This window comes from Aedes albopictus, chromosome 2 (genome assembly GCF_035046485.1).
Source record: "Aedes albopictus strain Foshan chromosome 2, AalbF5, whole genome shotgun sequence".
Taxonomy (NCBI): domain Eukaryota; kingdom Metazoa; phylum Arthropoda; class Insecta; order Diptera; family Culicidae; genus Aedes; species Aedes albopictus.
This window is the reverse complement of record NC_085137.1, coordinates 408,348,097-408,375,778: the sequence shown is the minus strand read 5'-3', so window position 1 is coordinate 408,375,778 and position 27,682 is coordinate 408,348,097. Positions and strand designations below refer to the sequence as shown.

Here is a 27,682-nt window from a genome sequence, read left to right as displayed (position 1 = left end):
GTGTTCGAATTAGGTCATAATTGGGGCTGCAAAGAAATTTTTTTGTTAAAGAAAAAAATATCACTCATAAATTACGCCTAAATCAAATGTTTGACCTGAAACAGATGCTGACTTCAGAAACATGGCCGAATGAGCCTCTGTACGAATTTGCCCTGTCCTGCTCACTCCCACAGAAAATTTGAAAACACCGCGCACAGTAAAAGTCACATTTGGCTTTTACTGTGCGAACTGTTTTCAAATTTTCTGTGGGAGTGATTCGTGCAGAGGCTCATAGCAGCTGGTTGTGATAATCAACCCTGATCTTTCGATCAAAGCAGCCAAATCCACTCACCCATACACTGAGAGATCAAAGTACTCTTTAAAGAGTGAAAAAGTACCCTTTTCGAGAGTAACTAGGTGAACTCATAAAAAGAGTAAACGGCCTTTACTCTTTAAAGGGTAAACTGCTTGTACGTCAAATCAACGTGTGATTTTTACTCTTTTTCTGGAACGATTTCAAATTATGAAGAGAGTAAAATTTACCCTCTTTATCATTTTATGGGAACTTAGTGATAATTTTGAACTTTTAAATAATCAAATAAATAATAAACAACTTAAAAAAGATTTTTTTGCGAAATATTTATTAATTTTTGTTATTTCACTTTTTATTGTTTGTTAATTGCTATAGGATTTGCCAGTTGGACCACGCACAACTTTTATCCCCGCACCAAGTTGAAGGAATCCTGGACCAAACTTTGATCCAGGTGTAGGTCAAAAGAAAGGCCCCCCTCGGAGCCACCGACATCCTAATGAAAGAAATAATTTACTAATTAGTTGGCGACTAAACAACGCAGTTGAGTATTTTGTTTTACTTACCCGCAAAAATCTGCAAAATCACATCAGTTAGTCAGACTGGATGTTCCTCAGGATGCGCCTCGAAAATGCTCAACAACATTTTCACTCATTAAGGGTGTGAACCATTTCGCTTGTTCGTTTAACTTTTAGTTAAAATATGACACTTGGATAGTTATTTGCCATCGAAAAGTTAAAAAATAACCACGACGGTGGCCCATTTGAAATTTGACAGAGGAGTAGTTATTTGGAACAATATACAGTACGCAGCCAAATCATTGCGAACAAAAAATAACTATCGAACTGTCAAGACTAACCCTGCTCGCGAGGAGGGTTATTTTCAAAATAACTATCGAAGCCTAAGGCTGTGAACCGTTTCGTTTGTTCGTTTAACTTTTAGTTAAAATTTGACACTTCGATAGTTATTTTGAAAATAACCCTCCTCGCGAGCAGGGTTAGTCTTGACAGTTCGATAGTTATTTTTTGATCGCAATGATTTGGCTGCGTACTGTATATTGTTCCAAATAACTACTCCTCTGTCAAATTTCAAATGGGCCACCGTCGTGGTTATTTTTTAACTTTTCGATGGCAAATAACTATCCAAGTGTCATATTTTAACTAAAAGTTAAACGAACAAGCGAAATGGTTCACACCCTAAAGAGTACCCGGTCGGAATTATAAAAAGGGCCAAATTTACCCATTTTCAAAATTTGACAGGTACCCTTTATTTTGACAGCTTCATATACTTGCAAAAAGAGGGTACTTTTTATTCCTTAAAGGGTAATGCCGGATTCGCAGTGTATCCTTCAAAACCTGAGACTCAAAACCTATAGAGTGACTGGAAGGATTAGAGCCGATGCACACGGGCGGCGCGTCCACGCAGCGTGCACGCAAGTGCGTCCTGAGTTACACACAATCAAATGGGAGGATGCACACGAGAACGCAACGCTACCGCACCGCAACCGCGCCGCACCGTGTGCGGCACGCAATGTCAACGCATGCCCCACAGGAACGCTGCGGCGACGCAGCGTGAATTCACGCAGCGTCAATTAACGCTCGTGTGCATCGGCTCTTAAAGGCACTCTATCAAAACCAACACAAAAACATCGCAAGGTCGCCAAATGTCAAGTCATCGTTGATTATTTTTAACTTTTCTGGCTTGCATTCCTGATCCGTGATTTCGGAAAAAACACCAATTTTAAAATTGTAAATTTCTAGCAGATCTAGGCGAAAAATCCTGTGTTATTCACGTTTTTGCAATCTACAAACTTCTGTGCGTGGCGCCAACGTGTTCAAATACCGTTCTACCTCAATTCGGAGTGGATATCGCGAAATATTTTTTACTCAACGCATCGCGCAATAATGGCAGGCTTCTCGCTGAAGCTGAAAACCAAAACGGGCCAGCAGCACATCGTCAGCAATCTGGAACAAAGCACGACGGTGCGCCACCTGAAAGGTAAAATCATCGAGCTTACCAATATTCCGGCGGAGGTGCTGCACGTTAAGCTGGGCTTTCCCCCGTTCAAACCGTTGGACCTGAGCAAAGAAGACGAACTGCTGACGGCCATCGGAATCGCCAGCGGGGACACGCTTATCGTGGACGAAAAGCAACTGAGTGAGGAAGAACGGCTCCAGCAGGCCGCCCAGAAGCGCATGGAAGAGGATGAGAAGCTGGCCAAGGAGTTGGCCGCCCAGAGTGAGGGGGGCAGTGGGATCCTGCTGAAGCAGGTGGTGCCCAGCGACAATTCGTGCCTGTTCACCAGCATTGGTAAGTGGAGAATGGGCAGAGCGTGTACTCGTGGTTGTGGATGTATGATAATTTCTGTTTCAATTTCGGCAGGATTCGTTCTCACGGGAAAGGTGGATCCGGAAAAGAGCCAAGATATGCGCCAAATCATTGCTTCCACGGTGAACGCAGATAAGCAGGAGTACAACGAAGGGATTCTGGGCAGACCGAATGACGAATATTGCGCGTGGATTTTGCAACCCGAGTCCTGGGGTGGCGCCATTGAGGTTTCCATTTTGTCCGCCTACCACGGGATCGAGTTTGACGTTGTGGACATTACCAATGCGATCATCAATCGGTTCGGCGAGGATAAAAACTACGGCATGAGAGCGTTCCTGTTGTTCGATGGGATTCACTATGATCCACTTTATTTGGAATCGACGACGGTGAGTATGCGGGTGCGGGATGAATTGCGGAAGGATGCGGCCCTTTCATAAAGTAATGTATTTTTTTTTGTATGTTGTTACTACAGTAGACGTTCGCTTCATGCAAATATTGCGATGCTTTTCAACAATTTTATAGTTATCATACCGTGCAGTGCCCACATTCTGAACAGTTAAGAGAATCTCACAATAAAGTCCAAAATAAATGAAAGTTCTTGTTTCTACGGATACCGCTCTACAACACCATCACGTTGGTTTGTTGTCTAGATAAATGTATAAAATAAATAAAATCTCATAATAGCTTGCAGTCCATGATGTGGACATATTTTTGTTAGAGGATGACGTGCTTCTAATTGTGGACACCATAAGAAGCCGTGATCCTAATTCTGAACACATTCTCTACGTTCATAGTTGAGTCAAAAACAATATGTGTTGTAACGATTGGATTATGAAGGGGCTCAATAAAATTAACGCCTCATTTTTTGCTTCAATATACCTATTGCTTCAAAAGAGTAACATATTTTTTGGATTTGCAAACTGTTCAGAATATGTAGCTGTCTACAATATAGTGCTCGCACGGTACCGCTATCTGTTGAAATGAAACGTTGAAAAAAATTGGATGCCTTTTAGTGGCAGTACGATGTGCATTTGCTGATTTTTGCAATAATTGGTTCTTTGAGACGTCTGTCAGTTGTTGCAGTTTTCGAATTTCAATCATATGGTAAAGGCTAGGTATAACGCGCAATTCAGATCCCATTGATACCACTAGTCTTTGCCCAGCAACTCCTTCCTATCACATAAGTCAAGAACTTAGGCTTCCATAGGCGCATGTAATGTTGAGCAAATAAAATAATCTGTTTGTATGTATGTATTAGAGTGGGTCAACGTTGTATGAAGAAACTTCAACCCGGAACAAAGTTTTTTCAATCTATATTAGCGTCCAAAAAACTGTGCAAAATTTGGGGGCGATTGGTTGCGTCTCCGTATTCCGCATTGCGATTAAAATTTGTTTGGAAGTTAGTATGGGAAATCGTGCTTTTTTGCATTTTACTCATAGGGTAGGTAATCAAAAGTTGAACCAAATTGCTGCTTTCCGAAGTAGCGCCAATTTTGAGTGATTTTTTCTCCCACATGGAAATAATTTACTACGGCAAAATCGTATGAACATGAAAGCCACGGGTATAAGCTTTCTGTTAAGTGGTAAAAAGTTTGTATTTGCACTGAATTTCATTGAAAAATTCGATTATTCGTCAACAATGATTTTAATCTTAATTTGAACCAATTTTAATCTTAATTTGAACTATACTGGCGGCAGCAGCTCGAACTTCTCCCACAATAGCCAATTTCGTGCTGAACAATAGAAAAACACATGAATCTGCTAATTCCCATAACTATTTTTCATTAGACAGTGGATTTTCAACTAAAGATATTCTAAAACCGTCAGGAACTTGGAAACTAAATTTGGGATTTTTCATCCCCCAAGAGTAAACAAAACAACCACTAGCGCAATCTGCAGGCCAACACTGGAAGCTCGCCCCCGTTTACTAGTTGAAATTTAGATTACACTAGCTATCCCGGCAAACTTTGTCTTGCCAAGCTGTGGTTGTTTGACAACTGTTGAAGTCATTGCAGCAACGCACTCTAGATTGATTCAATTTTGATCATGCTGAATTTTTTCCCGGCTCATAAAAAATCAGTACCTTATCATTTTTTTTACTTTTCCAGTGGATTTTCGTAACTTTTTGTGCATATAAACACAGCCACCACGAATACGAATCGAACCATGCAAGACTCATGCTGATCGGTCCACCCGTTCTTGAGTTTTGTTGCCTCAAAGGAACTTCAAACTCAGTTTTATATATATGTATAGATATGGTTCAACTTAAGATAACATTCTCCAAGTAAGAATTATTAAATTTGATAATTTTATGACAAACTAGCTGTCCCGGCAAACTTTGTCTTGCCGCCAAGGGGCAAATCACTCTTTGAATATGCATTCAATTTGCATCTAATGCATGTAAATGCATTTTATGAAACATCCATCAACTTAGCATTGATGTATATTAGCGTGGGACACCAAAAGACATTTTACTCCTGTACACTTTTTGAGTTCCATTTTGGTCCCATATCAACTGTGCAAAATTTCAGCTCGATCGGAGAAACTATATTTTAGCGCCAGCCATTTTAAGTTTCCATACGATTTTCTATGGGGAAAATCACTTTTTCAAAGAAAAATCGTCACAGGTTGCCCCTTAACCCCTAAAAATGAATCGATGAATGATTTCTGTTGGAAATTTTACGAGGAACCAGCCCTCCGAAGACCGCAAAGCGATCTAAGGCATGCGGAAAAAGTTATTGACTGAAAACCGGATGGCATGCAAACGCTGTTTAACATGTAAGGAATAACAATAAATAATAAAATCTTGTGATATTGTCGATCGGGTGAGGCCTAATAACTTTTTTCGCGAAAGTCGCATTGGTTTGCTGTCTTCGGAGGTCTGATTCCTAGTGATGTTTTCTACAGAAATCATTCATCGACCTATTTTTAGGGATCTAGGGGTGACTCCTAGCGATTTTTCTTTGCAGGAGTAAAATTTCCCCATAGTAAATCGTATGAAAAACTAAGAATGGCGGGCGCTAAAATATAGTTGTTCCGATCGATCTGAAATTTTGCACAGTTGATATGGGACCAAAATGGAACTCAAAAAGTGTACAGGAGTTAGAGATTTTCCATTTTTTGTATTTTCCCGTATAAACCGTGTACCAGGCTAATGTATATGCGAATGTCAAATCACAGCTACAGAAAAAAAATATTATGATGTGTATCGTATTGGTTCTCTTCAAAAGTTAATTCTATTGGAATGGACAACTGCAACAGGAACTGTGTAATTGTAAGTAATGAAAGAAACTCTATATAATTAAACTATTAACTAAGTCGAGAAAATTATAGCATAAAAATTATTTGCAGGAACAGTTCCGGAAAGATACGAAGTTGGGCTAGTACACCCCGTAAGGGAAAAACATACTAGACGTCAAGGACATATCTACGTCCAGCTGGTTGGGGGAGCTCACCTTGGAAGAAGTAGATGCCAGTCAGTTTGAATGGAGAAGCATGGGAATGAAAGCATAAAAGAGTCGAGTGAAAAGTTTGAATGTGTTCATTGAATGTTCAATGAATTCAAGTTATTTTATTGAAAAAATAAAAATAAATAAAATAATAATAAATCTAAAAGCTTAAATTCGAGTATTTTTTTCTCTTCTCTATGAAATAACGGGGAGAAACTGTTCAACAAAACCTGAATGGCTCAGGTCCAGGTAGTTTACGGTTGGGACCAAGGTTGGGACCATCTTCTACAGTCACAGTAGAAGACAGGACTACACCTTCAACACACTAAATACACTAAACATAATGCCGCCAAGCTCAACGTCTATCCGGGACCACCAAGAATTTGGTGGCCTTCAGTGGATTGTATCAGTACTCAAGTTATTAGCAATTATCCTAGTTGCAAATTAATTATTAGCGCTAGTTAAGGTTGACAAAGCTGGTTTTTGGACAATGACAACAGTCATGTATTGTAGCAAGTCATGGGTTGCTTGTTTACTGAATGAATAAATGAATGCATGAAAATGCATTTAAATGCAGCACATATTTTTCATGCATCTAATGTTCCAAGAGTGATCCACCCCTTGCTTGCCGCCTTGTGTCAGTTTGACAACTGTTGAGCTCAAAAAAGCACCGCACTCTAGATTGATTTCATTTCGGTCGTGTTGATTTCCTTCCTAGCTCATAGAAAATCAGTTCTTATTCAATTTTGTTACTTTTCTAGTTGATTTTCGTAACTTTTTGTACATATAAACACAGCCACCATGAAAACGAATCGAACCGTGCAAGAGCCATCCTAATCGGTTCAGCCGTTTGTGAGTTTTGTTGCCTCAAAGGGATTTCAAACTCATCTATATATATATATATAAGATAAGGCGGAATATTATTCGGTTGGTCGATTCTACGATAAATAAGCTTTCATTTGACGTGTTCACATATTGCGTGTGATACAATGTGTGGTACTTCGGAGATAAATAGATTTAGATTTTTCATTTAAATCGTAACAACACTTTATTAGTTCACTCGTCACACTTGTGTACTCTCGTCTACTTCTTTACCGTCTGACAATAGCGCCGTCCGCTCGCGCTGTCGAGGGGGGGCATGTCACTACATCTCCTTTTCTCTTGTAGATTTGTAGTCTGGACTACAAAGTAAAATCTCTGAACGTATCTGGTAACCCTGGGTAGATACGAGGCTGCCTCTGAGAAGTCTGCGGCAACGAAGTACCTTTTTGATGGCGCAAGTCATGCTGTTGTACTTTGGGGGGCTGGTCCAAGTGTCCAACTCGATTTCCTTAGTCACTCTTTTCAGATGCGATGAATTCCGTTGGTACGTTCTTCCTCATAAATCGTCTGCTACTGTAACTCGAGAACCTTTCTTGTCAACTACCGTGTATTCGTTGGGAGCAAAGTTGGGCGTGAGTTTATTTCCTGGTAGCAAATTTTTCATCAACACTGTATCCCCTGTTTCCAAGTTGGATTGTCTGGAGTGTCGTGCAACATCCGCCGTTTCTCTTCCTTTTTCCTTAAGAATGCGATCTCTGTCGGCTACCTCAGGAAGTCGCGGGCAATGCTGAAGATCTGAAAGAGATGGGATTTTTGATCGAATCGTGCGTCCACACATCAACTCCGTAGGAGTTTTGCCAGTGATGGAATGGGGAGAGGTGTAGTACATCATTAAGTAATCTTGCAAATCGACCTTCCAATCTCTCTTAAGCCCATGACTAATTTGAAGCCTCTTAAGCATGGAACGGTTTTGTTTTTCGACTAATCCGTTTTCTTGCGGCCAGTATGGCGTCGTGAAGTTCAGGGTGATTCCACGAGTTTTGCAATACTGATCGAACTCATCCGAAGCAAATTGTCGCGCATTGTCCAGGGTTATTGTGACTGGGTAGCCTAAACGAGTGAAGATTCGATCAAGTTTGCTAATGGTGTCCTTTGCTGTAATTCGTGTCATTATCTCGACTTCTTTGTATCTGCTGTAATAATCGATAATGACAAGCAGATACTCTCCTGAAGGCATCGGTCCTAGGTAGTCGATTGCAACGTCGATCTACGGGTTTGTAGGCAATTGACGTAGTTGCATTGGTTCGGGTCTTTCGGGCAAACTAACTAAACGACATCCTTCGCACCGCTGGACATATTGGACAACTTCCTTATCGATGGCTGGCCACCAAACACGATCCCTTAATCTTCTTTTCATTACAGTTTCACCCGGATGTCCTTCGTGGGCGAGATCCATCATTCTTCTGCGCAACTGTGCGGGTACCACTAGTTTTGTACCCCTAACGAGAATGTCTCCTACGAATCCCAGCTCATGTTTGAATGTTTCGTATGGTTTTACTTCCGCATGTTTCCACACGTCTGTTTGCAAGCAGTCACGTAGTAACCCAAACTCGTAATCGCTTTGTGAAGCATTCTCAATCTCGTTGGTATCAATGGCAGCTGAACCCACAATGGTCAACACGAGAAATGTATTGTCACCATCAAACTCTTCGTTTCCCGCATTTTGTGCTAAACGACTAAATGGGTCTGCGATATTTGCGGAGCCTTTTCTGTATTTCACATTAAACGTGAAGGATTGAAGGCGCAGTACCCATCTCTCTATACGGGCGCATGGTTTCGACGTCGGGGAAAATATGGCCTCAAGTGCTTTATGGTCAGTCTCAAGATCGAAATTACGTCCAAGGAGGTATATCGAAAACCGCTCTACGGCCCATACTATGGCGAGAGCCTCCTTTTCGGTTTGGCAATACCTTTTTTCTGAGTCTGACAGACACTTGCTGGCATACGAGATAATTCGCGGTTCAGAGTCATCATTTAAGCTTTTGAATTGTACCATTACACCTCCAAGCGCGAAAGGTGAGGCATCTACGATCAGTCGTGTTCTTAAGGAGCTGTCGAAGTAGCTCAGCGTCTTGACGTTGGAAATGAGCTCCTTCACTGCTTCAAATGACTGCTGGTGATGCTGTTTCCACTCGAACCTTGTATTCGAACGAAGTAGGCTTCTCATAGGGGCTGTCACTGTGCCTAAGTCGGGCAGGAAACGTCCTACGTAATTGGCAAGCCCCAGGAAACTCCTAAGCTCCTCAACGTTTTCCGGTGACCGGAAAGATCGCAACGTGCTCAATTTATTTTCAACTGGTCGAATGCCTTCCGAGGAAAGATGATGTCCGACGAATTCAACTGCTGTGAGCGCAAACTGACACTTGTCGTGATTTTTCTCTTTCAGAGTCGACAACACCCGTTCCAATGCTGCGTCGTGTTCTTCCCGAGTGCGCCCAAAAACAAGAATATCGTCGAGATAATTCACCACGTTCTCGCAGCAAGCCAGTATCTGTTCGAGTACTCGTTGAAAAAGTTCGGGAACAAAAGACATCCCGAACATTAAACGTTTATACCGAAACAATCCTTTGTGAGTAATAAACGTTGTAATGTGACGCGACGATTCGTCAAGCTCCAATTGGTGGAATGCGTCTTTGATATCGAGGCGGCTGAAAAATCGAGCTTCGCTTAACTGTGGAAGAAAGTCTTCGAAAGTTGGCATCATATAACTTTCCCGTTGGATTGCGCGGTTAGCTTGGCGCATATCCACGCACAATCGCGAATCGCCATTATCTTTAACTATGACGACAAGCGGAGATACCCATGGGCTGAATTCCGTCACCGATTCGATGATGTCCATTTTTTCCAGACTGGCTAATTTTTCTTCAACTCGACCCAACAAAGCAATAGGTGGACGACGTGCGTGCTGAATCACTGGTACAACTCTATCATCAATAGAAATTTTCAGTTTTATACCTGCGATTTTCGGAAAAGGGTGCTTCTCTTCTTTCCATAGTTGATTAACTTCCGCTGGTTGAGTGCTGGGGAGCCCAGTAACGGCTGAGTACCACCAACGATAACGTAGAATGTGGCAGTTTTCTGCAACTGCCGCGAGTCTTCCATGATCGTAATGGTGCTTTCAAACATTCCACATACCACTAGCGGGTTTGAGCTTTCGCCGTAGGGCCGAAATGAGTCGTCGGATCCACGTAAGTTGCTGACCGATATACCTTCATGTAACAGCTTTCGCCACGTCTTGTCATCTATAATGTTCTTTTGGCAGCCGGAGTCAATCAGCATTTGTACTGGAATCCCTCCTAACTTGACCCAAAGAAACTCCTCACCATTTCCGATGTTGTAGATGAAACTTTCCGGAGGCTTAATTGTGTCTGCAGCGGTGATAGCGGCGTCGGAATGTTCGATTGTTCTAACCTAAAGCTCAAATTAGCGTTAATGTCTAAATAACAATATTAAGAATTCAAACAATTACCATCCTCATTCTAGAATTTCTTCCTTCTGGAGCTTCAGCTTTCCGCTTCTGCTGCCGAGTTGTATTAGGAGTTTTGCAACGCTTCGCAAAATGCCCAAGTTTCCCGCATTTGTTGCATTTTTGATTCTTGGCCGGACAATTTACGTCGTATCCGAAATGTCCGGTCCGTCCGCATCGAAAACATTCGTCTACCGGAGCACGCGTTTGGATTTTGTTTACCTCTTGACTTGTTTCCGGTCTTGTCACGTCTTTAGTGTGAAATCCAGCAGCAGAAAATTGGCTGACTTGGTATTTCAACGATCCGTATGACTGAACCATCTTCGTCAGACTTTCTAACGTGAGCCGCTCCTCGGCGAGCAACTTCTCTTTTAGCTCGGGTGGCGAAAATAGAATCATCTTGTCGATAATGCCAATTTCACGACTTTCCTGATTGGTAGCTCCGAAATTGCAATTATTGGCAGTGTCCATCACCCGGAAAAGGAACTTTTCTAGGGGCTCTTCGGTTTCACGTTTCAGGGTCCAGAATACGTTTCGTTCAAAAGCGTCATGGTATTTTGCAGCAAAAAACTCATCCAGTTTGTTCAAAGCAACCTCGAGTGGGTCAATCCCGACACCTGGTTCGACATCTGCTCCCGGGATCGACTCATACACCTCTTGGACTTCCGGTCCCGCAAGAGCCAGGAAGATGTGCTTCAATCTAACTTTATTCGCTTCTCGATTCGCCAACTGCACGTACTCAAAATTCTTCCTGTAACGTTTCCAAGCATCGCGAATCTGACTTTTCGGCAGTGCCTTGAAATGAAATGGAGGGATATTCCACTTATCCATTCTGCGTACGTCCTTGCTCCAGACTCTGTAGCGTCTCACTTGCCGACGGTCCGGCGATTGGTTAGATTCCCTTGATTACCACGGTCTCCAGGACTCTTCCGCCGATGGCCGGATGCTTGTTTTTGCTGCAGCCTCTCAGACCCTTCCGCCGATGGCCGGATGACTGTTTTTTATCGCGGTCTCCAGGACCCTTCTGCCAGTGGCCGGATTTTCGATTTTGCCTCGGTCTCTAGGACCCTTCCGCCAGTGGCCGGATAGTTTCTGCCCTATGAACGAAACACAAACCAAAAATCAATATTCCATACGCCATTTTGTTTTTTTTTGGAGAAATGTGACGCGCTCGCCGAAAGTTTATCATTATCAAAACACACTATTTCTTTCGTTTTTTGAATCTTACCAGTATAAGCTGCTTCCGGTTTGTCCTCGTCGCCAGATTTGTGGTACTTCGGAGATAAATAGATTTAGATTTTTCGTTTAAATCGTAACAACACTTTATTAGTTCACTCGTCACACTTGTGTACTCTCGTCTACTTCTTTACCGTCTGACAATAGCGCCGTCCGCTCGCGCTGTCGAGGGGGGGCATGTCACTACACAATGCATGAGCTGTACACACCAAATTTTTTGAAACGCTTCCAGCACAAAAAAAATCAGCAAAATAAATTGCTAAATTTCAGCAAAATTTTTGCTGAATTTCAGCACAATATTGCTGATCAACTGTCAAAATTGCTGAATGGTTCAGCAAGTTGAAAAATAATTGCTGATATTCAGTAAATTCCCATTGCTGAATGAAATCAGCACAAAAAAAATCAGCAAAGTTTGCTGAATACCAGTAAACAAAATTTGCAGTGTACGAGTGCACCGAAAGTGTGATTTCTCTGGAGGGAAAAGGGTGAAATCACAGTGATTTTTCAATTGCCTATTTTCCCTGACAAAAACGCTTTTTTCAATGCTTTTAAAGTTGATGTTATATCAGGGACAGACTGGTGGTATTCGTACCATGGTACAAGTCGTCAAGAAAATTATTCCAAGCCTATCTTGATTGAAGACAATAATCAGTATGAAACTTATTTCAAGATAATTGTACCATGGTACTTATACCACCAGTCTGTCCAAGGTTTTATCAGGTTATATTACGGAAAGCTATTTAACATCTTTTTCGGGACAATATTGCGTTGCGTTGCGTTGCGTGGTAACGGAGTAATTCGTAGATTGCATACTGAAAGTTGTCATGTTAAAACCTTAATACTCCTATTCTAACTGCTTATGGAATGCTATTTGGGAGGGAATAGCTATCCAATTAGAGGTTGAAGTACAAAGACATGAAAACTTCCATTGCCGGCCACGCCCATCTTCTCCGTTACGAGGATAGGAAAGGATGCGCCTAAAAAGTACGTCGTTTTAATGAATTTCTAAATGGTTCAAATTAAGATTACAATTTGACTAGTTCAAAGTTTGATTTCTTTGATTTCTTACCCTAAGTTGAATTCTTTTGTCTAATACCATGTGACGTTAAGGTGAATATATAACGAAGCCACACCTCGAATTTTCGAGAGCACAAATCCAAAGAACCGAATGTCGGTTTGAGCTGAAAAGTTGATCGATTGGTTGGCCGCTGGTGGTGACAAATCGATCAACTTTTCAGCGCAAACCGACATTCGGGTCTGCAGATTTGTGCTCTTGAAAATTCGAGTTGTGGCTTCGTCATATATTCACCTTAAAGTACCTATAGCCTAAGATATGCCGAAAAACTTTGCTGAAGACCGCAAATGGATCACTTTGTGAAAAAAGTTATTCGCCTGGTAACTTAGGCCAAAAATTGAAATTTTATTTATTATTGATGTTATTCCTTTACATGTTAAACGTTGAGCACCACCGGGCAATCTGTACGTTATAACTTTTTTCACAGTGTCGGATCACTTTGCAGTCTTCGGCAAAGTTTTTCGGCATAGCCTCTAGACTATACTTCAACGTCATTGGTTAGATCGTTTTAGACAAAAAAAAAACAATTTATGTGAAAAAAATGCAAAAAAGCACGATTTTCCATACTAAATTTCATACAAATTTCAATCGCAATGCGGAATACGGGGAAGCAACCAATAATCGCTCCCAAATTTTGCACAGTTGTTTTGGACGCTAAAAGGAATCGAAAAAGTTTTGTTTCGAAACATTGTTTTTGTTGACTCAGTCTAGTATGTATGTAAGTAAAACGTAAGCATGTTGCAATTATCGTACGTCTACTGTAGTAATATCTTTCAATCACGCTGTTTCATTTGCTTCCAAAGGAATACATTAGTGTGGGTCATCGGAACCGTTTTCTCAGATCAAAGCTTTTTTGGTTCCGTTTCGGCTCCTGAGTATCTGTGCAAAATTTGAGCACAATCGGTTGCGTCTACACTTTGCGCATTGCAATTGAAATTTGTGTGGGATTTTCCAAGGTTGCGACCATTCATTTGCAAGGATTTACATTCATTTGCTATTATCTCAGTTCAGAAGCATGCTATCGAAAATCAATGTATGAATGAATTTAACCTTGTAGTTTTATCTCAAAGTTTGCCGAATAACATCAGGGTCGCACACGCATTCCAAAGTCGTGAGCGAGCTGTGAAGGCAACTTTCCACAGCGTGAATGAAATTTACATTCACCGCGTGGAGAGTTGCCTTCACAGCTTGCTCACGACTTTGATATACGTTTGCGACCCCAATGTTATTCGGCAAACTTTCAGATAAAACTACAAGGTTAAATTCATCCATACATTGATTTTCGATAGCATGCTTCTGAACTTAGATAATAGCAAATGAATGTAAATTATTGCAAATGAATGGTCGCAACCTTGGGATTTTCTATGTGGGAAAACATACTTTTTTGCATTTTTGTCATAAGTTGAAAAAGTTTGCCTGAACAGCAGAAAAATGCCGCTTCTTTCGATTCGGCATCGTTCTTCTTCTTCTTCTTCTTGGCGTAACGTCCTCACTGGGACAAAGCCTGCTTCTCAGCTTAGTGTTCAATGAGCACTTCCACAGTTTTTAACTGAGAGCTTCCTCTGCCAATGACCATTTAGCATGTGTATATCGTGTGGCAGGCACGAAGATACTCTATGCCCAAGGAAGTCAAGGAAATTTCCTTTACGAAAAGATCCTGGACCGACTGGGAATCGAACCCGTCACCCTCAGCATGGTCATGCTGAATACCCGTGCGTTTACCGCCTCGGCTATATGGGCATCGTGTCGTCGGTCTGTGTTATGTGCGTCGTCGTTCCCCGTTAATGCCGGGTCAGTTCAGTGCGATTCCAGTGTTGCTTTTTTCCGTTCCGTTCCGTTGGGGTGGTTCGGTCGTGTGGAAGCCAAAGATCGGAGTTGTGCGGGAGCTTTGCAGCCAATGATCCAAATTAATGCGTGCTTGTTTTTGTGCTTTGTTCGACGTCGATATACACAGACAACCAGCGATGGAGACACATAAATTGGTGAGCTCGTTTCATGCTATTATTTTATTGTGAATGTTCGTTGTAAAATATCATGACTAAAACAGTCGTAGACTCTTTTTTTTGTATTCTCTAAAGCACGCTTTGTATAGTCCGTCACTTCAAGTAACGGGCGCTGACTTTTTTTTTGTGCAGTCTAGATTACGTTTTGGGAAAAAGAAATTGACCGATCATCTGACGTGAATGATCCATTGTTTGCTTTCCGCGAGAAGCAAACAATAGCACAAAAGTCTTCATGGCATGATTCAAAATCAAAATGTTACATGACCGAAGTGAATCAAACAACCAAACAAACAACCAATACACGCATGAATGTTCATTTCTTATGTATCTACTAGCTGTACCCGGCAAACTTTGTCTTGCCTACTGCGTTTTTTGACGTTTCAAGTTTCTAGCCAAGTCCTCGATCAAAATTTATGGAAGATCAATTTTCAAAAACTCTTCATCATGTGAGGCAAACTCATAAACCCTCCTTGGGTAAAAACTAACAAAACAAACTAAAACGACCAAAATCGGACCTTTCGTTCGCAAGTTATGCGCGGTCCCACGTATGCCATTGTATTTTTATATATATAAGATTAGTTTAAAATCATCCTTCATATATTTACTCAACAAGATCTGCAAAGTCCATAGTACGTACACACATATTCAACTTTACATCTGAATGTAATGCTATTTTATTTATTATTACAGAACATTAATTTAATACGTAGGAAATGAGATGTTGCAGAACTTTTTTTGACAATATTATTATTATATTCTTATCGCAGGTACATTGAAGCAATGGCCGAAACATTGATGGCTGGACATATTATTATTATAAGTTTGTTTTACCTTCATACTTAAATCTATACAGGGGAAGAACCCATTTATTTCGTCTTTGAATTGTTCTATCAATTTTAAACCAAACAGATTCATGAAACAAATTATGGAAAAATTGAGATTTTATGAAAATTAACTTCCACACATCATAAACCGCAAAACGAAGTTTCCAGGGACAGCTAGTTATATATTAAACCAGCTGTACCCGGCAAACTTTGTCTTGCCTACTGCGTTTTTTGACGTTTCAAGTTTCAATCCAAGACCAAGTCCCCGATCACAAAATGTATGGAAGATCGATTTTCAAAAACTCTCAATTTTCCCATGTTTTTTGCCTCATAAACCTTCCTTGGGTGAAAACTAACAGAACAAAACTAAGACGACCAAAATCTGACCTTCCGTTCGCAAGTTATGCGCGGTCCCACGTATGCCACTGTATTTTTATATATATAGATTTATCTATATATTATGTTTCCAGTTCAAAACCGAATTAGCGACATTTTTTCTTTGACTTCCGCTGCTTTTGCCTTGCGTTAAACACAATGTCGGAAGTGGGGCGCTGTATTGTACACCTGGTGCGCTATACAGCGCCCCACTTCCGACATTGTGTTTAACGCAAGGCAAAAGCAGCGGAAGTCAAAGAAAAAATGTCGCTAATTCGGTTTTGAACTGGAAACATAATATATAAAAATGAGTTTGACGTTCCTTTGAGGCAACAAAAGTCAAGAACGGGTGGACCGATCAGCATGACGCTTGCACGGTTCGGTTCGTATTTGCGGTGGCTGTGTTTATATGTACAAAAAGTAACAAAACTCAGCTAGAAAAGAAACAAAATTGAAAAATTTTGATTTTTCATGAGCTGGGAAGGAAATCAACACGATCGAAAATATACTAATCTAGAGTGCGTTGCTACGATGACCACAATAGTTGTCAAACAACAATAGCTTGGCAAGACAAAGTTTGCCGGGACAGGTAGTATTCATATAAATATCATTAATATCAGTCTTGTACCGACTTTTCGATCCCTCTAAGCAGAATACCCTCTAAGGTACAAAACTGATTACACTCATTCGAAGATTAATATCAGTCATTCATGTTGTAAGTAAATTATTTTATTAATCAATAAAATCTTCCTAAAATCCCCGGGATTCACAGGAGAAATCCATGAAAGAATCCTTGAAGGAGTCTGAAGAAATCCCGGAAGGAATTCCTCAAAAGGATCCCTGATGGAATCATTTAAAGAATCTGGAAACGAATCCCGAATAAATACTGAGATAAATTTCTAAAGAAAACCCGGGAATAACAGAAAGGTATTTCTGAAGGAATCCCTGGAAAAATCCAAGAGGAATCGTCAGAGAAGTGACCAAATTACTTTTGGGAGGAATACCTGAAATGAAACCAGGAGACATCCCGGGAGACATCAATGAAGGAATCTCAGAAGGAATCTCTGAAGGAAAGAATGCTGTGTAGATAAACCTACAAAAAATCTTGAATGAATCGCGACAAGAATCTCAAAAGGAAACATAGGAAAATCAATCAAATAAATCCTAGAAAGATAGAATCAAAAGATCCCGGAATCCCGGAAGAATTGCCTGTGAATTTTCAGAAGGTATTTCTGAAAGATTCCTTGAAATAATTAAAAAAGTATAACTTCAGGAAAACTCAAAAGAAATTTCTAGAAGAATCAAAGAATGAATGCAAAAAATTATCCCGGAGTGAATCGCTGAAGGAATTCCGAAAAAAATACCGGAATAAATCCACTAAAGAATCTCGAGAGAAATCAGTGGAGAAAAAATATCGGAATAAACTTTACAGGTATCCCTGGAAACATCCATGAGGAAATCCTAAACGATTCTCGGGAGGAATTACTGAAATAATGCCTTAATGTGTTCAAGGAGAAGTCTCTTAATGAATCCATGGAGAAACTAATGATGGGAAAAATCCCCAGATAAATTTCCAAATGAATCCCCGAAAAAAACCTTGAAGAAATCACTATAAGAATCTTAAGAAGAATTCCTAAAAGAAACCAGGTAAACAAAAACGACGAAATCCCGGGAGGTAACAATGAAGGAATTCTAGGAAGAAATCCCAAAGGAAATCTGGAACAATTCCTGAAGGAAACTCGGGATATAAATCAGGGAATAATTCCGGAGAAATCTTTTAAATTTTTCGGTGAGGAATCAATGGAAGAATCTCGGATATCCAGATAAAAATACCTTGAGGAATCTTTGACAAGGTCCTGTGCGAATCGTAAAACTCCCTGAAGAAATCCTTGAAAAAAATCTAGATGAATTCATAGAACAATACTTGAACCAATCCAATGAAGAACCATAAGAGAAAATTCAAGGAGAAATCCTCGGACGAATGTCTATAGGTAGGATTATCTAGATGTTCTTCTTCTTTTTCTTCTTTATGGATCGACGTCCCCCACTGGGACTCGGCCTGCCTCGCTTCAACTTTGAGCACTTCCACAGTTATTAATTGAAGGGCTTTCTGTGCCTGCCATTGCATGAATTTGTATATTGCGAGGCAAGTACAATGATACACTATGCCCAGGGAGTCAAGAAAATTTTCCCGACCAGAACGGGAATCGAACTCACCGTCTCCGGATTGGCTATCCATAGCCTTAACCACTAGGCTAACTGGAGACCCCAATTATCTGGATGTATTAGAAGATGAACCCTGGTAGGAGAATAATTAAGAAGGAACGGTGAATATCTATATCTATATCTATCTATATATATATATAAAAATGCAGTGGCATACGTTGGACCGCGCATAAATGGGGAACGGAAGGACCGATTTTGATCGTCTTAGTTTTGTTCTGTTAGTTTTCACCCAAGGAAGGTTTATGAGGCAAAAAACATAGAAAAATTGAGTGTTTTTGAAAATCAATCATCCATACATTTTGACCGGGGACTTAGTCTTGGCTAGAAACTTGAAACGTCAAAAAACGCAGTAGGCAAGACAAAGTTTGCCGGGTACAGCTAGTATTTTATGTTTTAATTTATTTTATTTTAATTTTTTATTTCGCTACATCATATTCTATTACATTATTGAATATTATATTTCATCATGACTTAAATTTATATTATTGGCGTTTTAGCTATACAGGGCTGGAAGGGTGCATCAGGGCATCATAGAAGCTATATCTGCACGAGAGAGTCAATTTTTGCTGTGGAGTTTTCAGCCTTGGATGACAAAGCACGGTAAAGGCTGGGTATGCTGCGCAATTCAGATCCCATTGTGATCCACTAGCCTCTGCCCAGCAACTCCTATCCCTACCTCCACGCGGTACCGGCCGGAAACTATGAGCAACCTTAGGGAAGATCGGGTAACCAACCCCGGTGGGACCTTTGGTCGTAGGCTGACAGGGAAGGGGGGGTTTGCTTCGGCAAACCTGAGCGTCTGTTCTTCAGGAGGAGCGGCTCACAACAGCGTCTGATCCCCATGTTAGGGGCGGCTGATCTACGTCCGAGTGCCAGGGAAGGACTCTAAGCTCAACTGTGCACTATGGTCCTCCGGAAAGTAGGGGGTTGGTGTCAGGCCCTACGAGCCAGCCGTAAAAACCCATTGTAACGGAAAATCAGCAACAGAATAATACGAACCGAGACCAACGGCAACGACCCCAGCGAACAAAAAGGACTTGCGATTGGAAACTCGGTACGTGGAACTGCCGATCTCTCAACTTCATTGGGAGCACCCGCATACTCGCCGATCTACTGAAGGACCGCGGGTTCGGCATCGTAGCGCTGCAGGAGGTGTGTTGGACAGGATCCATGGTGCGAACGTTTAGAGGTAATCATACCATCTACCAGAGCTGCGGCAACACACGCGAGCTGGGAACAGCTTTCATCGTGATGGGTGATATGCAGAGGCGCGTGATCGGTTGGTGGCCGATCGACGAAAGAATGTGCAGGTTGAGGATCAAGGGCCTATTCTTCAAATTCAGCATAATAAACGTGCACAGCCCACACTCCGGAAGTACTGATGATGACAAGGACGCATTTTACGCGCAGCTCGAACGCGAGTACGACCGCTGCCCAAGCCACGACGTCAAGATCATCATAGGAGATTTGAACGCTCAGGTAGGCCAGGAGGAGGAATTCAGACCGACGATTGGTAAGTTTAGCGCCCACCAGCAAACGAACGAAAACGGCCTACGACTCATTGATTTCGCCGCCTCCAAAAATATGGCCATACGTAGCACCTTTTTCCAACACAGCCTCCCTTATCGTTACACCTGGAGATCACCACAGCAGACGGAATCTCAAATCGACCACGTTCTGATTGACGGACGGCACTTCTCCGACATTATCGACGTCAGGACCTATCGTGGCGCCAACATCGACTCCGACCACTATCTGGTGATGGTCAAACTGCGCCCAAAACTCTCCGTCATCAACAATGTACGGTACCGGCGACCGCCACGGTACAACCTAGAGCGACTGAAGCAACCGGATGTCGCCTCAGCATACGCGCAGAATCTCGAAGCCGCGTTGCCAGACGAGGGCGAGCTCGATGAGGCCCCTCTAGAGGACTGCTGGAGTACAGTGAAAGCAGCCATCAACGACGCAGCCGAGAGCACCATCGGATACGTGGAACGGAATCGACGGAACGAATGGTTCGACGAAGAGTGCAGAACGGTTTTGGAGGAGAAGAACGCAGCGAGGGCGGTAATGCTGCAGCAAGGGACTCGACAGAACGTGGAACGTTACAAACAGAAGCGGAAACAGCAGACCCGCCTCTTTCGGGAGAAAAAGCGCCGCCTGGAAGAAGCGGAGTGTGAAGAAATGGAACTGCTGTGCCGTTCCCAAGAAACACGGAAGTTCTATCAGAAACTCAACGCATCCCGCAACGGCTTCGTGCCGCGAGCCGAAATATGCAGGGATAAAGACGGAGGCCTCTTGACGGACGGACGTGAGGTGATCGAAAGGTGGAAGCAGCACTTCGATCAGCACCTGAACGGCGTGGAGAACGTAGGCACGGGAGCCCACGGCAACGGAAGGAACGACGACGCCAGTGCAGCGGAGGACGGAAATGAACCAACTCCCACGCTGAGGGAAGTTAAGGATGCCATTCACCAGCTCAAAACCAACAAAGCAGCTGGTAAGGATGGTATCGCAGCTGAACTGATCAAGATGGGCCCAGAAAAGTTGGCCACCTGTCTGCATCGGCTGATAGTCAGGATCTGGGAAACCGAACAGCTACCGGAGGAGTGGAAGGAAGGGGTAATCTGCCCCATTCACAAGAAAGGCGACCATTTGGAATGTGAGAACTTCAGGGCGATCACTATTTTGAATGCTGCCTACAAAGTGCTATCCCAGATCATCTTTCGTCGTCTGTCACCTAAAACAAATGAGTTCGTGGGAAGTTATCAAGCCGGCTTCATCGACGGCCGGTCGACAACGGACCAGATCTTTACCGTTCGGCAAATCCTCCAGAAATGCCGTGAATACCAGGTCCCAACGCACCACCTGTTCATCGACTTCAAAGCGGCATACGATAGTATCGACCGCGCAGAGCTATGGAGAATCATGGACGAAAACGGCTTTCCTGGGAAGCTGACTAGACTGATTAAAGCAACGATGGACGGTGTGCAAAACTGCGTAAGGGTTTCGGGTGAACTATCCAGTTCATTCGTATCTCGCCGGGGACTGCGACAAGGTGACGGACTCTCATGTCTACTCTTTAACATCGCGCTGGAAGGTGTGATGCGACGAGCCGGGCTCAACAGCCGGGGAACGATTTTCACAAAATCCGGTCAATTTGTGTGCTTTGCGGACGACATGGACATTATCGCTAGAACATTTGGAACGGTGGCAGAACTGTACACCCGCCTGAAACGCGAAGCAGCAAAGGTCGGACTGGTGGTGAATGCCTCAAAAACAAAGTACATGCTGGTAGGCGGAACCGAACACGACCGGATCCGTCTGGGTAGTAATGTTACGATAGACGGGGATACTTTCGAGGTGGTGGAGGAATTCGTCTACCTCGGATCCTTACTGACGGCTGACAACAACGTGAGCCGTGAAATTCGGAGGCGCATCATCAGCGGAAGTCGGGCCTACTACGGGCTCCAGAAGAAACTGCGGTCGAAAAAGATTCACCCACGCACCAAATGCACCATGTACAAAACGTTAATAAGACCGGTAATCCTCTACGGGCACGAGACATGGACCATGCTCGAGGAGGACCTACAAGCACTCGGAGTTTTCGAGCGACGCGTGCTAAGAACGATCTTCGGCGGTGTGCAGGAGAACGGTGTGTGGCGGAGAAGGATGAACCACGAGCTCGCTGCACTTTACGGCGAACCCAGCATCCAGAAGGTGGCCAAAGCCGGAAGGATACGGTGGGCAGGGCATGTTGCAAGAATGCCGGACAACAACCCTGCAAAGCTGGTGTTTGCAACGGATCCGGTTGGCACAAGAAGGCGTGGAGCGCAGAGAGCACGATGGGCGGACCAGGTGGAGCGTGACTTGGCGAGCATTGGGCGTGACCGAGGATGGAGAGCGGCAGCCACAAATCGAGTATTGTGGCGTACTATTGTTGATTATGTCTTGTCTTAATGATGTGGAACAAATAAATGTATGTATGTATGTATGACAAAGCTGCTTTCAAGTTTTTAACAGTGATTATTACGCCAATGACAATTTCTTCAATCATATCGAGTGCTGGATTTTATTATTTGTCCTAATGGATATTACTGGTAGCAAACTCTATTAATGATACTGGTTTAGCGTCTTGGCTATTGTATTTTACAGCAAGGATACAAACAAAAATGTGGAGAAATATGTTAATTATCATTTCATATATTATTACTTCTTCCATTGTGCTGCATGCTTTACTACATTATACTCGTTATTTATTGTCCATCATCTATCACTTTGATATTTCATTATTATAATAATGTTCAACCTTGTGAAATTGTTCATCAGCAAATAATTCTCAGCCAAATTATCTCTCATTTGATATTTTAGTTTATGTTACCACATTTACATTAAATTATAATATATTTCATTTTTCATTTTGTATTGATTATCTATATATATCTATATATATAAAAATGAGTATGAAGTCCCTTTGAGGCAACAAAACTCACAAACAGGTGGACCGATCAGGATGACTCTTTCATGGTTTGGTTTGTTTTCATGGTGGCTGTGTTTATAAGTAGTAAAAGTTACGAAAATCTTTTAAAAAGGTATGAAAATTGTGAAAACACTGATTTTTTATGAGCCGGGAACAAATTCAGCATGATCAAAATCAAATCAATCTAGAGGTGTTGTTATGAGCTCAACAGTTGTCAAAACACCAAAGCTTGGCAAGACAAAGTTTGCCGGGACAGCTAGTACCATATATTATATTTCATCATAATAAGTTACATTACTGACAAAATAACTATGGAGTTGGGAGGATGCATCAGGGTAGCATTGAAGTTGTAACTGTACAACGAAGTGGTCGTACTGTAACATCCTAGATGGTAGATGGGTTCTTCTATCCCAACAGTTGCAATGGATTTGACACGTCCTTCTTGTAAAAACCATCCCGTAGCAAGCTTGATAAGTAATTAAATTTCATTATTCACCTTGTTGGATCATACTTTTCGAAAGATTTTCTAAATCCCGCGAGTAAGTGTCTCTACTTACGGGCCCGCCACACTCCCATTTGGCCCTTCATACAGCGGTATGTAAATTCAGAGTTGTAATACAAATCATCTTTACTGTTAAGTGGAACTGCATGCAGAACAAGACTCACCATCCTAGGGCTGCTATCTACAAACGTAGAGCAGTTAAAATATAATACACTAGCTGTCCCGGCAAACTTTGTCTTGCCAAGCTGTGGTGGTTTGACAACTGTAGAGGTCATTGCGGCACAGCACTCTAGATTGGTTTCGGTTCGATCGTGTTGTTTTTCTTCCCAGCTTATTAAAAATCAGCACTTTATCAATTTTCTTACATTTTTAGTTAATTTTCTTAACTTTTTTTTTACATATAAACACAGCCACCACGAATGCGAATCGAACCATGCCAGACTTATGCTGATCGGTCCACCCGTTCTTGAGTTTTGTTGCCTCAAAGGAACTTCAAACTCATTTTTATATATATAGATTAAAAATTCCATTCAACTATTTTGAATTGTATTTCGTCATATTAAATTAAATGATTAACTAGATTACTATATGGAGTTGGGAGAGGACAACAGGGCTCACTGAAGAAACATTTGGACGATGGAGGGATTGCCAGCCAGAGGAAGGGGAGAGAACACTATAATATCCTTGTAGATAGATCTGTTGGCTGTCATTTCATATCTATTTTATTTTGCACTCCTAATGACGACTACTACCACTACATTACTTGAAGGTCAAACGCAGTAATACTATTCGTCGGTAAATAATATTTCTTATAATCACCTACCTTTACATTCTACTACACTATATTTTATTTCATTATGCATATTATAGTGCCTTTTAATGCGTTATACTATATTCTACTATATTATATTCTTTTATTAATTATATATCATCTAACTCGATAACATTTTATTATTATAATAATGCTCTACCCTGTCATCTAGGTCATGAAAAGAATCGTCAGTAAATATGTAGTACCCATCCAAATCATCTACATTTCAACACAATATATTTCATTTTTATTTTTATTGAGTGAATAACATTGCATCATTATATTTCATCATCATGTTCATCATGTTGAATTATACTACATAACTATATTATTATATGAATATATAACTATATGACTATATAACTATATAATTTTAATACTGCATAACTATATAACTTTGTAACTTTATGACTATATGGGGTCGGGAGAGAGCATCAGGGTATCATTAAAGTTGTAACTGTACGACGGAGTGGATTGCCAGCCGGAGTGTGGTGAGAAGTAACTATAACATCCTTGTAGATGGGTTCTTCTATCCCAACAGTTGCAATGGATATGACGCGCCCTTCTTGTGACAAACCATCCCGTAGAAAGCTTGACAAGTAATGTAAATTTCATTATTCACCCTGTTGGAAGGAGATTCTCTTTATCCCGCGGATTTCGCGTAAGTGTCTATACTTACGGGTCCGCCACACCCCCTTTTGGCCCTTCATACAGTGGTGTGTTAAAGTCAGTGCGGTAATGAAATTGATCTTTTCTGTTAAATGGAACTGCATGCAGAGCAAGACTCAAGCTAGGATGGTGGCTATCTACATACATACAAGTTGAAAAAGTTTGCCTGAAACTTTTTAACCGATACTATAAAATGATAGCCTAGGATGTTCTGGAAAACTTTGTTGAAGACCGCAAAGCGATCCGATGCTTGTGAAAATAGTTATAACCAACGAACCGCATGCATGTGTTTATGTTTTAACATGTAAAGGAATAACAATAGCAACAAAATCATGCTGTTTCGCCAAGCAATGCCAACGCTATATCTTTTTTCAAAAGCATCAGATCACTTCGCGGTCTTCGACAAAGTTTTTCAGGACACCCTAGGCTATGTTTTCACTTTATCGGTTCATGGTTTTAGAAAAATTCGAGCTTGTTATGAGAGAATTGCAAAAAAGTGTATTTTCCCATGTAAAACCCCATACAAACTTCAAACGCGATGCTCAAAACGTAGACATATAACCTATCGTGCCCAAATTTTGCACACTTAAATGGGATCAAAAAAGCTTTGATCTGATGGATGGGATGCCATTGAATTTTTCATGTTTCCATATAAACGATGATTTACTCTAGAATACATACGTAGCAATCAGCACCCCATTGCATTGATAAATCCGGTTTCAAATCAACTAACTAATCTTACTTTTCGGCAGGGCGAACCACCGCAAACCATATTCCCCATCGAAGACAACGCCGTCTACATGCAGGCCGAACAGCTCGCCAAGGAGGCCAAATCCTCGCGCCAGTTCACCGACGTCAACCGGTTCACGCTGCGGTGCATCGATTGCGATTGTTTGCTGAAGGGTCAGGTGGAAGCGCAGCAGCATGCGAAACGGACCGGACACGTCAACTTTGGCGAGGTTTGATTGAGAACGGGGCTCTTTGTTGGGGTAGTTAGTAAAAGCGTGGTTTTACGGAATGGTTCTCTGGAAGAAGAAAAAAAAAACAGCATTTCGCGCGTTTTAGGTATGTGTAGGTACTAATTATGCGTTTCTTGTTTAAAATTTTCCGTCGTTCGTACGTCTGCAGAATGACGTATATACTAGCCTTGAGTCGACATTACCTGTATCAGCTGGAAATAAAATAATTTACACATTTGATCGAAAAAGCATGCGATTATATCTTTGCGCGCGTTTCAAGAACCGTGTCATCGAAATTCGGTTCTACGCGAACGTAACAGTAGCAGGAAAGATCACAAAACTAAATGCTTGGTTCTAATTTGCATCGGAGGTTGAAAATAACGATGCCTTGGAGTTATATGAACAATATATTTCTGCTTATGATCGTTTTGCGAGAAAATAAATTGTATCCAGTACTTATTTGATTTTAAAGACATTTTTGTCCCAAATTCCAAAAAAGATATCAATACACGACGATCCCAGCATCCAGAAGGTGCGGTCGAAGCTCGATGGATACCGTGGGCAGAAAGGTAGCCCACAAAAATTCGAAAGAGACATCAGTTGTTTTGGACTGGCAGATGCTGCGTGCAAAGTTTAAGCGAAATTGATTGAGGCTAAGGGGGCGCTAAACGAGCTTGAAGTTTGTATGGGAAAACTTGGGCAAATGTAAGCAGAAATCTGAAGTTCTAAAATTAAGTTATGTTAAATAATGAAAAATAATCAGTTATTAAAAAATAATAATCTTCCTTACAAATCTTACCATCATTTAGCCAGCCGAGTTTAGTTCTTACCGCCATAGGTGAGCTCTCATCAGCATGTCTTCTGTCTGTTGGGGATTTTTTTTTATTATCGTACGGGCTTGGGCCAAAGGGTCTCAGATTTTCATGTTTTTTTTTCCAGGGCAGGGCTCATGGATATATGAACAAAAAAAAAAATCAGGGTCGCCTATTTTGCCGGAAACTCAGGTGGATTTTTTTTGTTTTCCCCTGACACTACTTACTTTGAAAAATCATAACTCAAGAACGAAGCATCGTAGAAACAAAGTTTTTTTTTTAGAAAATGAAAGCAAATTTTCTCAGGAATAAAAAAAATATGAACTGGAAAAAGTTTTTTACAAAATTTTTCACAGCTATGAAAATTTGTAAAGAAAAGCCGGAAAAACTATGCCCGAACTCGTGGAAAATTTTCGAAAAAAATATTTTTGAGAAGCTTATTTTATAAGCTTCAATTGCTGAAATTTTTGGAATGCACTTTTTTTTCGTTTTTGAGTTATGGCCAATTTTGTTAAAAAAAAATCCAAATGTACCATAAAAGCCTTTTCTTTAAAAAAACATAACTCAAGTACGAAGCATCGTAGAAACAAAGTTTTTTTCAAAGAAAATGAAAGCAAATTTTCTCAGGAATTAAAAAAAAACATATATGAACTGGAAAAAGTTTTCCACAAAATTTCCCACCGTTGAGAAATTTCATAAACCCGTGGAAAATTTAAAAAAATATGTATTTTTTAGGTAATTTTATAGGCTTTGATCGCTGAAATTTTTGGAATGCACTTAATTCACCGACGAAGCGACGTGACAGCTAGAACAAATAAATTCAAATTTGTTGTCCTCGACAACAAATGAAAAATTGAAAAATGAAAAATTGCCGAACACTATCGCCACCTCTATAATGGCTCGCGATTAATTTGATAGCTCGACACCGAACCCCTGTGTGTTCATATGATTATAGGAAACGGTTCGCGTCTGTGCTGATTTTACAGAAGCGATCGCTCGCTTCGGTGGTCGACCGTTAAATTTGGGGTGGACACTAGTATGGGACAAACATCATAGGATTCATAGGATTTACTATGGGAAAAGTTACACTTTCACAAAAAAAATCCCAGAGGTCGCCCTTTGTCCCCTTAATTCAAATCGATCAATGCTCCTTGTAGAAAAATCATTTATGAAACTTTCCTTCGAAGACCGCAAAACGATTGGATGCTTGTGGAAAAAGTTATTGATTTATTACCGATTAGTGATCCAACGAACGGCTTTTTGTTTTGTTTTTTTAGCAGCACTGTAGCTGCTGCT

At 41.3% G+C, this 27,682-nt stretch overlaps 1 protein-coding gene across 1 annotated transcript; it reads left to right on the top strand.

The window, feature by feature from the left end:
* The first annotated feature begins 1,960 nt into the window (after positions 1-1,960).
* LOC109418002 (ubiquitin thioesterase Otu1-like) lies at positions 1,961-26,033 on the top strand. Its single transcript, XM_062853404.1, has 3 exons — positions 1,961-2,599; positions 2,672-3,003; positions 25,368-26,033. The coding sequence occupies exons 1-3, from the start codon at positions 2,194-2,196 to the stop codon at positions 25,578-25,580; spliced, it is 951 nt and encodes a 316-aa protein (XP_062709388.1). The 5' UTR covers positions 1,961-2,193; the 3' UTR covers positions 25,581-26,033.
* The last annotated feature ends 1,649 nt before the right edge of the window (positions 26,034-27,682 follow it).